Raw genomic sequence first — 16,493 nt, forward strand, 5'->3', positions numbered from 1 at the left:
TCTTCTAACTAAAATGGAAGGACTCTCCGTCTGTCTTTCGATTTTCTCGGCAACCGTTCATCTGATCGCATTCCCACTTGGCAGGTGTACTGCTGAGGACCCAAGGAAGTGCAGTGTCAAGTTGTTGGGATGAGCGGTTGTCGAGAAAATAGAAATGCAGACATACATACAGACCTCCAGACGTTCATCCAGGGCCAACTGTACAAACAGCGCCACGCTGCCACTGCAACCCACCTTGTGGTCGGAGGGGGGATTACACCTGGATGAGCCCTGCACTAGTAAAGATAATTTGAAGTTTTAAAAATCCATACAACTGACATTGCTTTTTTTTTTGCAACTGCATCTTCCTTTTTGGTGGTTTTCTCCTGTTCCTCGCTCATCTTCAGGTTGTGGTCAATAACTAGTGGGGCCTACTTTGGTTATTTGATAAAGTGATAAAGAATGATTGTGGATGGTGGTTCACTGTGCATGCAGGGCCTGCATGTCACTCATTAGCAACAAACTCCATGTATCCATCCATCCATCCATCCTTCCATTATCTAAACCGCTTATCCTGCTTTCAAGGTTGCGGGGATGCTGGAGCCTATCCCAGCAGTCATTGGGCGGCAGGTGGGGAGACACCCTCGACAGGCCGCCAGACCAGCACACAGGGCCGACATACACACACACACACACACACACACACACATTCACACGTAGGGACAATTTAGTATGGCTGATCCACCTGACCTACATGTCTTTGGACTGTGGGAAGAAACCGGAGCCCCCCGGAGGAAACCCATGCAGACACAGGGAGAACATGCAAACTCCACACAGGACGACCCGGGACGATCCCCAAGGTTAGACTACTCCGGGGCTTGAACCCAGGACCTTCTTGCTGTGAGGTGACCGCGCTACCCACTGCGTCACCGTGCCGCCTTCCATGTATCCAATAACCCTTAAATCAGAATAAACTATAGTTAAATTCAGACACACTTGTACAAACCTCAATTCCAATGAAGTTGCGACGTTGTGTAAAACCTGAATTAAAAACAGAATACAGTGATTTGCAAATCCTTTTCCACCTACATTCAATTGAATACACTACAAAGATATTTAATGTTCAAACTGATAAACTTTATTGTTTTTTGTAAATATTCACTTATTTTGAATTTGATGCCCGCAACACGTTCCAAAGAAGCTGGGACAGGGGCAACAAAAGACTGGGAAAGTTGAGGAATGCTCAAAAAATACCTGTTTGGAACATTCCACAGGTGAACAGGTTAATTGGAAACAGGTGAGTGTCATGATTGGGTATAAAAAGAGCATCCCCGAAAGGCTCAGCTGTTCACAAGCAAGGATGGGGCGAGGGTCACCACTTTGTAAACAACTGCATGAGCAAATAGTCCAACAGTTTAAGAACAACGTTTCTCAACGTACAATTGCAAGGAATTTAGAGATTTCATCATCTACAGTCCATAATATCATCAAAAGATTCAGAGAATCCGGAAAAATCTCTGCACGTAAGCGGCAAGGCCGAAAACCAACATTGAATGCCCGTGACCTTCGATCCCTCAGGCGGCACTGCATTAAAAAACGACATCATTCTGTAAAGGATCTTACCACGTGGGCTCAGAACACTTCAGAAAACCATTGTCAGTTAACACAGTTCGTCGCTACATCTACAAGTGCAAGTCAAAACTCTACCATGCAAAGCGAAAGCCATATATCAACAACACCCAGAAACGCCGCCGGCTTCTCTGGGCCTGAGCTCATCTGAGATGGACTGACGCAAAGTGGAAAAGTGTGCTGTGGTCTGACGAGTCCACATTTCACATTGTTTTTGGAAATCATGTACGTCATGTCCTCCGGGCTAAAGAGGAAAGGGACCATCCAGATTGTTATCAGCCCAAAGTTCAAAAGCCAGCATCTGTGATGGTATGGGGGTGTGTTAGTGCCCATGGCATGGGTAACTTGCACATCTGTGAAGGCACCATTAATGCTGAAAGGCACATACAGGTTTTGGAGCAACATATGCTGCCATCCAAGCGACGTCTTTTTCAGGGACGTCCCTGCTTATTTCAGCAAGACAATGCCAAGCCACATTCTGCACGTGTTACACCAGCTCGGCTTTGTAGTAAAAGACTGCGGGTACTAGACTGGCTTGCCTGCAGTCCAGACCGGTCTCCCATTGAAAATGTGTGGCGCATTATGAAGCGCAAAATATGACAACGGAGACCCCGGACTGTTGAGCAACTGAAGTCGTACATCAAGCAAGAATGGGAAAGAATTCCACCTACAAAGCTTCAACAATTAGTGTCCTCAGTTCCCAAATGCTTATTGAGTGTTGTTAAAAGGAAAGGTGATGTAACACAGTGGTGAACATGCCCCTGTCCCAGCTTCTTTGGAACGTGTTGCCGGCATCAAATTCAAAATGAGTGAATATTTGCAAAAAAAACAATAAAGTTTATCAGTTTGCACATTAAATATCTTGTCTTTGTAGTGCATTCAACTGAATATAGGTCAAAAAGGATTTGCAAATCATTGTATTCTGTTTTTATTTACACTTAACACAACGTCCCAACTTCATTGGAATTGGGGTTTGTAGAATAGTGGGAATAATAGAAGAAGAATAATAATAAAGTAACAAGTAACCACTACTCAACCCTTTATAAAGTATGCCTTATTGTAAAGCGGTAACAACAAATATTTTTAAAAAAAAACCCATTTCATTCCAAATAATGATTTTTCTAATCTACTACTACCACTACTTTTGGCTGCTCCTGTTAGGGGTCACCACAGTGGATCATCCGTTTCCATCTCTTCCTGTCCTCTGCATCTTCCTCTGTCAAACCAGCCACCTGCATGTCCTCCCTCACCACATCCATAAACCTCCTCTTTGGCCTTCCTCTTTTCCTCTTCCCTGGCAGCTCCATATTCAGCATACTTCTCCCAATACACCCAGCATCTCTCCTCCACACATGTCCAAGCCATCTCAATCTTGTCTCTCTTGCTTTGTCTCCAAATCCTCCAACCTGAGCTGTCCCTCTAATATACCCGTTCCTAATCCTATCCTCCTCCGTCACTCCCAATGAAAAGCTTAGCATCTTCAACCCTTCCACCTCCAGCTCCACCTCCTGTCTTTTCATCAGTGCCACCGTCTCTAAACTATACAACATAGCTGGTCTCACAACCATCTTGTAAACCTTCCCTTTCACTCTTGCTGGTACCCATCCATCCATCCATCCATCCGTCCATCCGTCCATTATCTGAACCGCTTATCCTGCTCTCAGGGCTGCGGGGATGCTGGAGCCTATTCCAGCAGTCATTGGGCGGCAGGCAGGGAGGCACCCTGGACAGACGCCAGGCCATCACAGGGCTGTTATACACACACACACACACACACACACACACACACACACACACACACACACACACACACACACACACACACACACACACACACACACACACACACACACACACACACATACTCACTCATATCTAGGGACAATTTAGTATGGCCAACTCACCTGACCTACATGTCTTTGGACTGTGGGAGGAAACCGGTGCCCCCGGAGGAAACCCACACAGACACGGGTAGAACATGCAAACTCCACACAGAGGATGACCCTGGATGACCCACCAAGGTTGGACTACGCCGGGGCTCGAACTCATGACCTTCTTGCTGTGAGGCGACTGCGCTAACCACTGCGCCACCGTGCCACCCACCCCTTGCTGGTACCCTTCTTTTGCAAATCACTTCTGACACTCTTCTCCATCCACTCCACCCTGCCTGCACTCTTTTCTTCACCTCTCTTCTGCACTCCCAATTGCTTTGAATAGTTGACCCCAAGTATTTAAATTCATCCACCTTCGTCACCTCCACTCCTTGCATCCTCACCATTCCACTGTTCTCACTCGTTCCCACATATGTATTCTGTCTTGCTCCTACTCGCTTTCATTCTTCTTCTCTCCAGTGCATACCTCCACCTCTCTTCAACCTGCTCCCTAATCTCACTACAGATCACAATGTCATCCGTGAACTTCATAGTCCATGGAGACTAAAGAAATTTAGCATATCCAACACAATGATAGTAATTGCTGGTGTTGCAAGCTCCCCTTTTCTGTCTTTAATACACTCTTCCAGTGATTTTCATGGTCTCTTAATCAATGAATCCAAACCTTATATTGTGAAACAAACCCCTGACCTTGGTTTCTCTGATGCAACTGTAGCTCTGTCACCACTGTGGGCCTCTTGAGGATTTGTTGGAGTATTCCCAGCATCTTTTTCACTCTCCTCTTCCAGTTTTCGTGGAACATGGGATTCCTTAGGAGGAACACTACTCTTCTTCCAGGCTGGAACGCTGATCTTCTGATCGCCCTCATCATCAGAGCTGGGTTTCAGGAATCCTGCAGACAGCTTAGCTGGAGCTGCAGCTTGAGAGGAAAACAGATTGAAGGGGGAAAATTTCAGGGGAACTACCTGAAATTCAAATCCATTGCATCTTTATTGGATTAAATAAGTCTGTTCATTTTATTCGGGGTGATATCTGCTCAAGAGAGCAGCACTCTGCCTGGAATCCTTTTTTAAGTGTTGGTCATGTTCAAACATCAAGGAAACAGAGTAAAGATGACCTACAGCCCGCATGAATGGAACCTGTTACTTCAAATGACTAGTGTGTACTAAAATATTTGCACCATTTAAGCTGCAAAGTCTTGAAATTCTGCATAATGTGACTCAGTTGCCAGATGAAGACAGACCTCGAGGTCAACCCACCTCCACTACTGTCGTCGTCTTCTGAGGGCTTGAGGAAACGGCCTTTTAAGGATCCAGATAAGAGAGACAGACTTTGACCTCGGCCAGGTGGGAAGCTCTCCCTGTGGGGTTCCCATGAAGGTCTGCTTGGAGCTCGAGGCCTATCTCCATCTCGCTCCCTTTCTCCATCCCTATATCTCCCTCTGTCTCTATCCCTCTCTCTGTCACCGTCTCTATCCCTTTCTCTGTCTTTCTCTCTGTTTCTCTCTCTCTCTCTGTCTCTATCCCTTTCTCTGTCACCATCTCTATCCCTTTCTCTGTCTTTCTCTCTGTTTCTCTCTCTCTCTCTGTCTCTATCACCATCTCTATCTCTATCTCTGTCATCATCTCTATCCCTTTCTCTGTCTTTCTCTCTGTTTCGCTCTCTCTCTCTGTCTCTGTCCCTTTCTCTGTGCCATTCTCTATACCGATCTCCATCTCTGCTTCTCTCTTGCTCCCTGTCTTGATTTCTCTTATCTTCCCACTCCTCCTCTCTTCTATCACGGTGTCTCTCTTTGTCTTTAGGTGATGAGTCTCTTTCGCTCTCATTTGTCCTCGACCTTTCTCTCTCTGCCCCTTCTCCGTCCCTTATCCTCCATCTCTCCCTTTCCTCCCCCTTGCCTTTTCTCCACCCCCCACTCCCCTGTGCTTCTGTCCTCTGTCTACATGCCACTTTCTCAGCCTCTGCAAGTCGCTTCTGAAACTGCTCCATGGACTAAAAGAGGAGGAAAAACACATGAACATTTAACACACAATTCATGCACATAAAAACACACCATACAAACACCAAGTCTTAGATATTAAGATATTATTATCTTCTGCTTAAATATACACACATGCACATGCACAATGAAAGGCACACTGATGCACACACACACACACACACACACACACACAGACACACACACCACAGACACAGGTCTGACAGTAACATAGTTTATTACTGTCTAATAAAGACAAATGCTGACACTGCAGCAAGAGACCTAGAGAACACGGTACTGAGAGAAAGTGTGTGTATGTGTGTGTGTCTGTGTGTGTGTGTGTGTGACGACAAGGAGACAGATGAATAATTGAATACTGGAATGCAAACACATGTTCATCCAACACTGACTTAATTTTGGTGCACAACCTCTATTTCTTAGCATAGCAGACATCTGAGTAAGTAAGCATTTGTCTGAATTAAACAAATATAAAGAAATATTTACTGCTTGCAGAAAAACGTGCTTGAGTGCACAAATGTGAACCCATAATTTCTGCAAGCCTATTTGTGCTGACAGGGAAGTGGTCAGACACAGGGAGGAAGAATTAGTGGCTAAAGGGTGTACGGACATTTACCAATACGTAAAAGATGTACGCAGAAAAGTGTATAAATTAGTGTGTGTGCTTGTGTGTGTGTGTGTGTGTGTGTGTGTGTGTGTGTGTGTGTGTGTGTGTGTGTGTGTGTGTGTGTACCGGCATACATGTGTGAGTGCTGCATGTGTGTACCATCAGATCTCACCCCATATCTTTCAGCTACCACGTCACGGAGGTTGCGCTGCTCCTTCTCCGCCTGCTCCCTCATCCTCTGGTAGCTCTTCCGCAGCCAGCCCAGGCCACCGTCTTCTACGACTGTCACTGGATAGAGGGAGGGAAAGACAGGATTTGTTCATTCATTCATTCATTCATCATCAGCCGCTTCTCCGGGGTCGGGTCGCGGTGGCAGCAAGCTAAGCAGGGCACTCCAGACATCCTTCTCCCCAGCAAAGCCCTCTAGCGCCTCCTGGGGGATCCCAAGGCATTCCCAAGCCAGACTGGACATGCAGTCCCTCCAGCGAGTTCTGGGTCTACCCCGGGGTCTCCTCCCAGTTGGCCATGCCCGGAAAACCTCCAAAGGAAGGTGCCCAGGGGGCATCTTAATCAGATGCCCGAACCATCTCAACTGGCTCCTTTCGACATGAAGGAGCAGCAGCTCTACTCTGAGCTCCCTCCGGATGTCCGAGTTCCTCACCCTATCGCTAAGGCTGAGCCGAGACACCCTACGGAGGAAACTCATTTCAGCCACTTGTATCCGCGATCTCACCCTTTCAGTCACTACCCAAAGCTCATGACCATAGGTGAGGGTTGGAACGAAGACTGACTGATAAATTGAGAGCTTTGCCTTCCGGCTCAGCTCCCTCTTCACCACAACGGTCCGGTACAATGTCCACATTACTGCTGATGCTGCACCAATCTGCCTGTCAATCTCCCGCTCCATCATACCCTCACTCGTGAACAGGTCCCCGAGATCCTTGAAGTCCCTCACTTGAGGCAACAACTCCTCCCCAACCCGGAGGGTGCAATCCACCATTTTCCGGTAGAGAACCATAGCCTGAGACTTGGAGATGCTGACTCTCACCCCGGACATTTCACACTCAGCTGCAAACCGCCCCAGTGCGTGCCGGAGGTCGCGTTCTGATGAAGCCAACAAAACCACATAATCTGCGAAGAGCAGAGATGCAGTGCTGAGGTTCCCAAAATGGACACACTCTTCAACTTGGCTGTGCCTTGAGAGTCTGTCCATGAATATCACAAACAGAATCGGAGACAAGGGACAACCTTGGCGGAGTCCGACACTCACCGAAAACGTATTTGACTTTTTGCTGAGAATGTGGACACAGCCCTCACTTTGGTCATTCAAGGACCAGATGGCTTGTAGCAACTGCCCCGGTACCCCATACTCCCACAATACCCCCCACAGAATGCCCCAGGGTACATGGTCATAAACCTTCTCCAAGTCCACAAAACACATGTAGACTGGTTGGTCAAACTCCCATGCCTCCCTCAGCACTTCCACAAGGGTAAAGAGTGTCAGGATTTGTTCATCTGAATTAAAACATATTCGTACTTGACAAAAATTAGGGCACACTCAGATTCCCATTCAAGAAGACCTTTTTTTTTATTACTGAGGAAACAAATCAAATGCTGCCTGTTGAGGCTTTTGAAATGTTGGCCACACGTCAGTCTGCTTTAGTACAGTAAACAAGTATTTGAGATCCACTGAATACCCAAAGGGCGAGCCAGCGATTTCTTCAGGACAGATCAAACAAATAAAAAATAATGTGTATGCAGACGAACTCATGGAGCATTCATTCGATTGACCCCGAGTCGTCCAAGGCAGAAGGAGTGAGGAGAAAGCAGGGATGAATGACTTCAGGGAGACACATTAAGAGAGCAAGAGCCGGGTACCGGGCAGATGTAGAAAAGGACCATGAGTGATGAAACGAGGAGGAGGAATGGGGGGGGGGATGCAAAGGGAGGGTGAGAAAAAAGTAAAATCGTAACTTTTTTTTTTAGTTTTTAAAATCTGTAGGGAAATCAGTGTTCTTTCCCAAAGACAGAAAATGTCACATTTTCCCGGAGGAAGGACACACAATGGGGAAACTGGCCAAAACTAAAGTTCCCGCTGTGTGATCAGGGTCACCATTGTTGTCAGACAGGGCCGGTCTGAAACTCTGAAAACACTTGACAGGACAAGACAGGACACTACAAGACTGGACATGCAGGACACAACACGACACGACACGACATGACACGACATGACACAACACCACACCACACCGGACATGCACGACAGGACACACACAACCAGACACGCATGACCAGACACGCATGACCAGATATGCACGACAAGGCACGACACAACAGGACATGATAAAACAGGACACGACAAGACCGGACACGACACTGCACATGCATGACACGGCACCTGACACACACGACAGCCATACCGCCAGCAGCCATACCAACATGTACCTAGGCTCTGTCAAATGACAGAAGCCAAGTAGGTGTGGGCTTGGCTAGTACTTGGATGGGAGACCTCCTGGGAAAACCGAGTTGCTGTCGGAAGTGGTGTTGTTGGGCCAGTTGGGGGCAGTCTTCCCTCTGGTCCTAATAAAAATACACGTATCAAATCCCAATGCCCCAGTGCAGTGACGGGGACACTGTGCTGTAGGAGATGCTGTCTTTTGGATGAGACGTTAAACCGAGGTCCTGACTCACTGTGGTCATTAAAGATCCCATGGCACTTATCACAAAGAGTAGGGGGTTCCCCGGTGTCCTGGCAAAATTCCCAACCTTGCTCTGTCCATCTGGCCACCTAATTATCCCCCCGTGTAATTGGCTCAATGAGTCCTCCCTCTGCACCTCAAGCTGATGTGTGGTGAGCGTTCTGGCGCAAAATGGCTGCCGTGCACCACCCAGGTGGTGCTACACATTGGTGGTGGTTGAAGTGACTTTCCCCCTTCAATGTGAAGCACTTTGGGTGTCTAGAAAAGCACTATATAAATGTAATGATTTTTATTATTATTATTATTATCATAACACAACACAACACGCATAACCGGACACAACATGACATGACATGACACAACAGGACATGCATGACTGAACATGACACGCATGACCAGACACGTATGAGAGGACATGCATGACCAGACACGTACGACACGATACGACAAGACACCAGACACAACACGACATGCACGACTGGACACGCACAACTGACACGCACGACCAGACACAACACGACATGAGACGACACGACAAGACACCAGACATGACACGACATGCACAACCAGACACAATATGACACACATGACCGGACACGACAATGACACACGCGACCGGACACAACACGACACCGGAAACGCACAATCAGACACGCATGACCAGACAGGCACAACATGACACGCACGACCAGACAGGCACGACACGACACGACATGCATGACCGGGCATGCACGCCACGACACAACCGGACACGCACGACCAGACACGCGCGATACGAGACGAGACAACACCGGACACAACATGACACTGGAAACGCACAATCAGACACGCATGACCAGACAGGCACGACACGACATGACATGCATGACCGGGCATGCACGACCAGATACGTACGACACAAGACGAGACGACACTGGACACAACACGACACTGGACACGACACACACGACCAGATACGACATGACGCGACATGATGCGACAGCCACGACCGGACCGAGCTATTTTGGTACTATGACGTGCTCTAAAACCAGACTGGAAACTGTTAAAAGCAGTATCAGTGTTCATCAAAGAAATCAACTGAGAAGAAATGACTCTCTCCAGAGGCTTAGATAGAAAAGACAATTTGGAGATTGGTCTGAAGTTACTTAAGGACGGGATCTCAATTGGGTTTTTTCAGCAATGGGTGAACAATGGCATGCTTAAAACTGTCTTGAAAAGAACCAGAGGCCAGAGAATTATTAAGAATTTGCAGAATAACGGGGTCGATAGTTGACATTAAGACAATTATAAAGTCAGCTTACTATCACCTGAAGAACATATCAAGAATTAAAGAATTTATGTCTCAGCAGGATTTGGAAAAACTTTTCCACATATTACGTGTACATCTCCAGTCGACTCGACTACTGTAACCATGTCTTTACAGGTCTTTCTAAAAAAAAATCGATCAAACAGTTGCAGCTGATTCAGAACGCCGCCGCCTAAATTCTTACTAAGACCAAAAAAGTAGATCACATCACTCCAGTTCTCAGGTCACTACACTGGCTCCCTGTCTGTCAAAGAACTGATTTCAAAACTCTACTCTTGGTTTATAATGGTTTAGGGCCAAAATACATTTCTGATCTACTGTTATACTATGAACCATCAAGACTGCTCAGATCATCTGGGACGGGTCTGCTTTCTGTCCCCAGAGTCAAAACTAAACATGAAGAGGCAGCTTCCAGTTTTTATGCACCACATATCTGGAACAAACTCCCGGAAAACTGCAGGTCTGCTGCAACTCTCAGTTCTTTTAAATCAAGGCTGAGGACTTTTGCGTTTGCTGCTGCCTTTTATCAGATAAAACTTGAAGCTTTTGATTTTCATCTTACACTGCACTTTAACTTTTACTCTCTCTTTTTAATTTCTTTTAATTGCCTTATGTTTTATGTAAAGCACTTTGAATTGCCTTGATGCTGAAATGTGCTATACAAGTGAATTTACCTTGCCTTATATGTCTGAGCATGCAGCACAACTCTTGGTACAGGCTCTTGTAATATCACACACTGACTACTGCAACTCCTCACTGGCAGGCCTACCAGCATGTACATGCAAACCTCTGCAGATGATCCAGACTGCAGCAGCACTTCTGGTCTTCAACCAGCCCAAAAGAGCACATGTCACCCCACTGTTCACATCCCTCCACTGGCTCCCAGTCTCTCCCAGTCAAATTTAAAACCCTGACACTCGCTTAGAAACATCAACTAAAACAGCTCTCGCCTACTTGAACTCCTTCATTCGCCCCCTCCTGCTCACTACGCTCTGCCAATGAAAGGCACCTGGTGCTACCACCTAACAGGGCCCTAAGTCGCTAGCCAGACTCTTCTCTTCTGTAGTTCTGCGGTAGTGGAACGAGTTATCAAATTATGTTCAATTGGCAGAGTCCCTCTCAATCTTTAAGAAAATACTAAAGACCCAACTCTCTCATGAACACCTCTACACTTGATGAACTGAGAAAAAAATCTGCTTCTATGTATTCTATGCACTCTACGCATTGCCTCTGTGCATTGCCTGTTGGCACCTACGTCCTATCCAACTCAAACTTAGCTTTATGGCACTTACTCATGTTGTTCTCTCCTGCCTAGACCCTTGCTTGTGTTGTATCAGCTCTCAGATGTACGTCGTTTTGGATGAAAGTGTCTGCTAAATGACATTGTAAATTGTAAGTTGTACCATGCCCCCATCTTAACAACTGGGCAAAGGTTTGGTAATTAAGACAGCTATTGAATTCGTAAGGGCTACTTCGAAGCCACGATCCTAAAGCTAAAGAGAGAAAGTATCCAAAATGACGTTTGATTATGTGTAAATTTTCAAGATTATAGCTTAAAGGACAGAAAAAAAAACAGGAGAAAGGAATATAGGAATAATTAAGGTTGGGGTTGGGTTGTTGGTCGCCTCAAGCAAGTTCTGGCAAACCCTCCGACAACTCAGGAAGGGAAAGCAGGGCTTGACTCAGGCTGTGTTCAGCCGGTGAGGGGAACTGTTGACCCGGACTGGGGATGTTGTCAGGCGGTGGAAAGAAAACTTTGAGGAGCTCCTGAACCTGGGCTAACACGTCCTCAGTGGAGGAGGTAGAGTCTGAAGACTCAGGGGAAGCCCCACCCATATCCCTGGCAGAGGTCTCTGAGGTAGTAAAGAAGCTCCTTGGTGGCAAGGCGCCAGGTGTGGATGAGATTCGCCCTGAGTTGCTGAAGGCTCTGGACATTGTTGGGCTGTCTTGGCTGACAAGCCTCTTCAGTATCATGTGGAGGTCGGGGACAGTAACTGTAGAGTGGCAGACCGGGGTGGTGGTTCCCATATTTAAAAAAGGGGACCAGAGGGTGTGCTCCAATTATCAGGGCATCAAACTGCTGAGCCTCCCTGGGAAAGTCTACTCTAGGGTACTGGAAAGGAGGCTCCGACCGATTGCTGAACTTCGGATCCAGGAGGAACAATGCGGATTCCGTCCTGGCCACGGAACAACGGACCAACTCTTTACCCTTGTGGAACTGCTGAGGGAGGCATGGGAGTTTGACCAACTAGTCTACATGTGTTTTGTGGACTTGGAGAAGGCTTATGACCATGTACCCTGGGGCATTCTGTGGGGGTTATTGCGGGAGTATGGGTACCGGGGCAGTTGCTACAAGCCATCCGGTCCTTGAATGACTAAAGTGAGAGCTGTGTCCGCATTCTCGGCACAAAGTCACACTTTTTCGGTGGGCGTCAGACTCCGTCAAGGTTGTCCCTTGTCTCCGATTCCGTTTGCAATATTCATGGACAGGATCTCAAGGCGCAGCCAAGGTGAGGAGGGTGTCCATTTTGGGAAACTCAGAATTGCATCTCTGCTCTTTGCAGATGATGTGGTTTTGTTGGTTTCATCAGAACTCGACCTCCAGCACGCACTGGGGCGGTTTGCGGCTGAGTGTGAAATGGCCGGGATGAGAGTCAGCACCTTCAAGTCTGAGGCCATGGTTCTCTACCAGAAAATGGTGGATTGCTCCCTCCGCGTTGGGGATGAGTTGTTGCCTCAAGTTAAGAAATTCAAGTATCTCGGGGTCTTGTTCACGAGTGAGGGTAGGATGGAGTGTGAGATTGACAGGCAGATTGGTGCAGCATCAGCAGTAATGTAGACATTGTACCGGACTGTTGTGGTGAAGAAGGAGCTGAGCCGGAAGGCAAAGCTATCAATTTACCAGTCAATCTTCGTTCCAACCCTCACCTATGGTCATGAGCTTTGGGTAGTGACCGAAAGGGTGAGATCATGGATACAAGTGGCTGAAATGAATTTCCTCTGTTGGGTGTCTGGGCTCAGCTTTAGAGATAGGGTGAGGAGCTCGGACATCCGGAGGGAGCTCAGAGTACAGCCACTGCTCCTTCGCATCGAAAGGAGCCAGTTGAGGTGGTTTGGGCATCTGATTAGCATGCCTCCTGGGCGCCTTCCTTTGGAGGTTTTCCGGGCACAGCCAACTGGGAGGAGACCCCGGGGTAGACCTAGAACTCGTTGGAGGGACTACATGTCCGATCTGGCCTGGGAATGCATTGGGATCCCACAGGAGGAGCTGGAGGGCGTTGCGGGGGAGAGGGACGTTTGGAGTGCCCTACTTAGCTTGCTGCCACCGCGACCTGACCCCAGGGAAGCGGCTGATGATGAGATGAGATGAGATGAGGTAGAAATTAAAACTTTAAAGCAAGAGTGACTTGCTGGTTATGGTTAGGGGAAGGCTTTAAAGTTGGAACCGCAACCATTTCAAACAAAATGTTATTTTTAGCACTCCAGCTGTGTGCCATCATATGCATATTTTTTTTTATGACCAATCATTTTCATGGTTTGTTTTCTGCAGTGACCAGCACAAAGAAGCTGATGTAACTTTTGCTTAGTCATTCTAGGTTTTGTGCTTACTTCAGACACTGATGAGTTGGGGAAAAAAACTGTGAGTGCATGTACAGGGGTCATGGGACACAGTAAACATCCCCTGCTGAGACAGGATCGCCTTGCTCTCATCTTGGAGCCTCTTTCTCACACTAAACTCTCCAGAACCTTCTTCCATTAGTGAAGGCTAGAATTGAAGGTGGAAGGTCAAAATGCAACCAATATTTCAAACCTACCAATGTGAGAACACCCTCGCACAAATATATCACCTGACCCCGTAATACTAACGCAAGATGAGGTAAACCGCATTATTTTCAGCCACAGGGTTCGAAGCCGCAAAGCAGCAAAATGTGTGTCTCTGTGTGTGTTACTCTGATACGCTTTCATCAGCTTATCCTGCCATGCTGTTAAAAGGAGGCTTACAAGAGAAATGCAATACAAACTCCAGAGGGAGGGAAGTGTGCTTAACGTGTAGAGATAAGGGACAGATGGACACATATACCACACAAACACACACACACCTGCATTTGCTCGTCAGCTTAACAGAGCTTAGTCCCTCCATTTTGCTGTCTATCTCTCCGCCACTATCGTCTCAAATTCTGCTTTGCTAAACCTGGAACATCTAGCATACACTCTTTTCTGTCCTCTCTCCTATTTCAATCCTTCATCTCCAATCTACTGCTTGCTTCATTTTGCATGTCATGCACTTTTCCTCAGTCCCAAATTGTATTCTCTTTTTCCATTTCACCTGCACTGAGTGCATCTTCGAAGAATCACATGTGAAGTTGTGCACGGGCGCAACTGCACATTACATACAGGAATCCTTCGTCGACAAGTAAAACAACGCTCAACAACCTGGGTTGATCAATCTATTCTTACATACATTTTATGAGTTATGGTTTTGTAAAGCTTTGTGACACAACACGTATCCAATAAATGCTTAACTTTCACATGGGCAATTAGTCTGTAAGAGCAGCCGCTGGCTGCTATCCATATTGTTCATACGTTGATGTGTGGAACTGAAACTCATCCGATTCTCACTTTGACCTCAGCTTGACGGGTTTGCGACTGGTTAAGATAACAACCTACCAATTTGTGGAATGGGCCATTTATCAGTAAAACTCAAAACAGTCGGTATGTGGATGAGGTCACGAAAGGGGGTCTCCGATACTATGAATCTTCCGGTGGTGTCTCAAAACTTCAGAAAAACAACAAAGGAAAGAAGGATTACACTTGTCTTTTTTTCCTTTTTAAGGAAATGATAACTTTTATTGGTGTAAACCGATAAGCCACTCTGCCCGCTCAGAGTGCCTCTGAATGTCGGGGAGGGGGGGGATAAGAGTTCACCATGTGAGTAGCACACATGCACCCAGACAAACGAGACAGTACATGTATGCAGACATCTGGAGCCAGACTATCTCTCGCTCTCTCGCTCACTCTCTCTCTATCTCTCTCTCACACACACAGACACATACACGGGAGAGGGAAGATGGGGTAGAAAGGGAGGAATAATGAGAGGTTGAGGAGGCGTGGGGTGGGTTGGGTCCATGGGTTTTACCTCGGTAATGTCAGAAAGTGCTGCTGTTGCTGCTTTTCTTTTACAACATAATCCAAATGATTGATGAATGAAAGAGAAAGCGGTGTACTGTTACAGATATTATGCAATAGTTGTGTGATACATGTCATACACAATGTTATATTCAGGGCATCCGGGTAGCCTAACGGTCTGTTCCGTTGCCTACCAGCACGGGGATCGCCAGTTCAAATCCCCGAGTTGCCTCCGGCTTGGTCGGGCATCCCTACAGACACAATTGGCCGTGTCTGCGGGTGGGAAGCCAGGTGTAGGTATGTGTCCTGGTCGCTGCACTGGCGCCTCCTCTGGTCGGTCGGGGCGCCAGTTCGGGGGGGAGGGGGAACTGGGGGGAATAGCGTGATCCTCCCACGCGCTACATCCCCCTGGTGAAACTCCTCACTGTCAGGTGAAAAGAAGCGGCTGGCGACTCCACATGTATCGGAGGAGGCATGTGGTAGTCTGCAGCCATCCCTGGATCGGCAGAGGGGGTGGAGCAGCGACCGGGATGGCTCGGAAAATAGGGTAATTGGCTGGATACAATTGGGGGAGAAAAAAGGGGGGGAAATCCACAAAAAAAAAAAGTTATATTCCAGGATATTAGTGAATCAGGTGGGCTGATTATATATATATATATACTGCTCAAAAAAATAAAGGGAACACATAAGCAATGCAATGTAGCTCCAAGTCAATCACACTTTTGAGATATCAACCTGTCCAGTTAGGAAGCAACACTGATTTGTGAATCAATTTCACCTGTTGGTAAATTGTCTAATTTCCACCTGGTGGAAATTAGACAATTTATCAACAGGTGAAAGACAACCCCTATAAAAGGAATGGATTTGCAGGTGGTGGCCACAGACCATTTGCCTGTCCTCATCTTTTCTGGCCGATCTTTGGTTAGTTTTTCATTTTGCTAGTGCCCTCACCACTAGAGGTGGCATGAGGCGGTATCTGCAACCTACAGAAGTTGCTCAGGTAGTGCAGCTCATCCAGGATGGCACATCAATGCGTGCTGTGGCAAGAAGATTTGATGTGTCTCCCAGCACAGTGTCCAGAGCATGGAGGAGGTACCAGGAGACAGGCCAGTACACCAGGAGACGTGGAGGGGGCCGCAGGAGGCCAACAACCCCACAGCAGGACCGCTATCTGGTCCTTTGTGCAAGGAGGAACAGGAGGAGCACTGCCGGAGCCCTACAAAACGACCTTCAACAGGCCACTAATGTGCAGGTTTCT

The 16,493-nt window shown here is 47.2% G+C and overlaps 1 protein-coding gene across 1 annotated transcript in view; it reads right to left on the reverse strand.

Moving 5' to 3' along the window:
- cwf19l2 (CWF19 like cell cycle control factor 2) overlaps positions 1 to 16,493 on the reverse strand; it is a 61,914-nt gene that overhangs the window by 35,143 nt on the left and 10,278 nt on the right. The window contains exons 7-9 of the mRNA XM_056283594.1: positions 6,276 to 6,391; positions 4,760 to 5,492; positions 4,191 to 4,419 (exon numbers count right to left, since the gene is read on the reverse strand). Of these exons, the coding sequence (XP_056139569.1) occupies positions 4,191 to 4,419; positions 4,760 to 5,492; positions 6,276 to 6,391 (1,078 nt within the window). The remainder of the gene's footprint in view (positions 1 to 4,190; positions 4,420 to 4,759; positions 5,493 to 6,275; positions 6,392 to 16,493) is intronic.

Source organism: Lampris incognitus, chromosome 7 (genome assembly GCF_029633865.1).
Source record: "Lampris incognitus isolate fLamInc1 chromosome 7, fLamInc1.hap2, whole genome shotgun sequence".
Taxonomy (NCBI): Eukaryota; Metazoa; Chordata; class Actinopteri; order Lampriformes; family Lampridae; genus Lampris; species Lampris incognitus.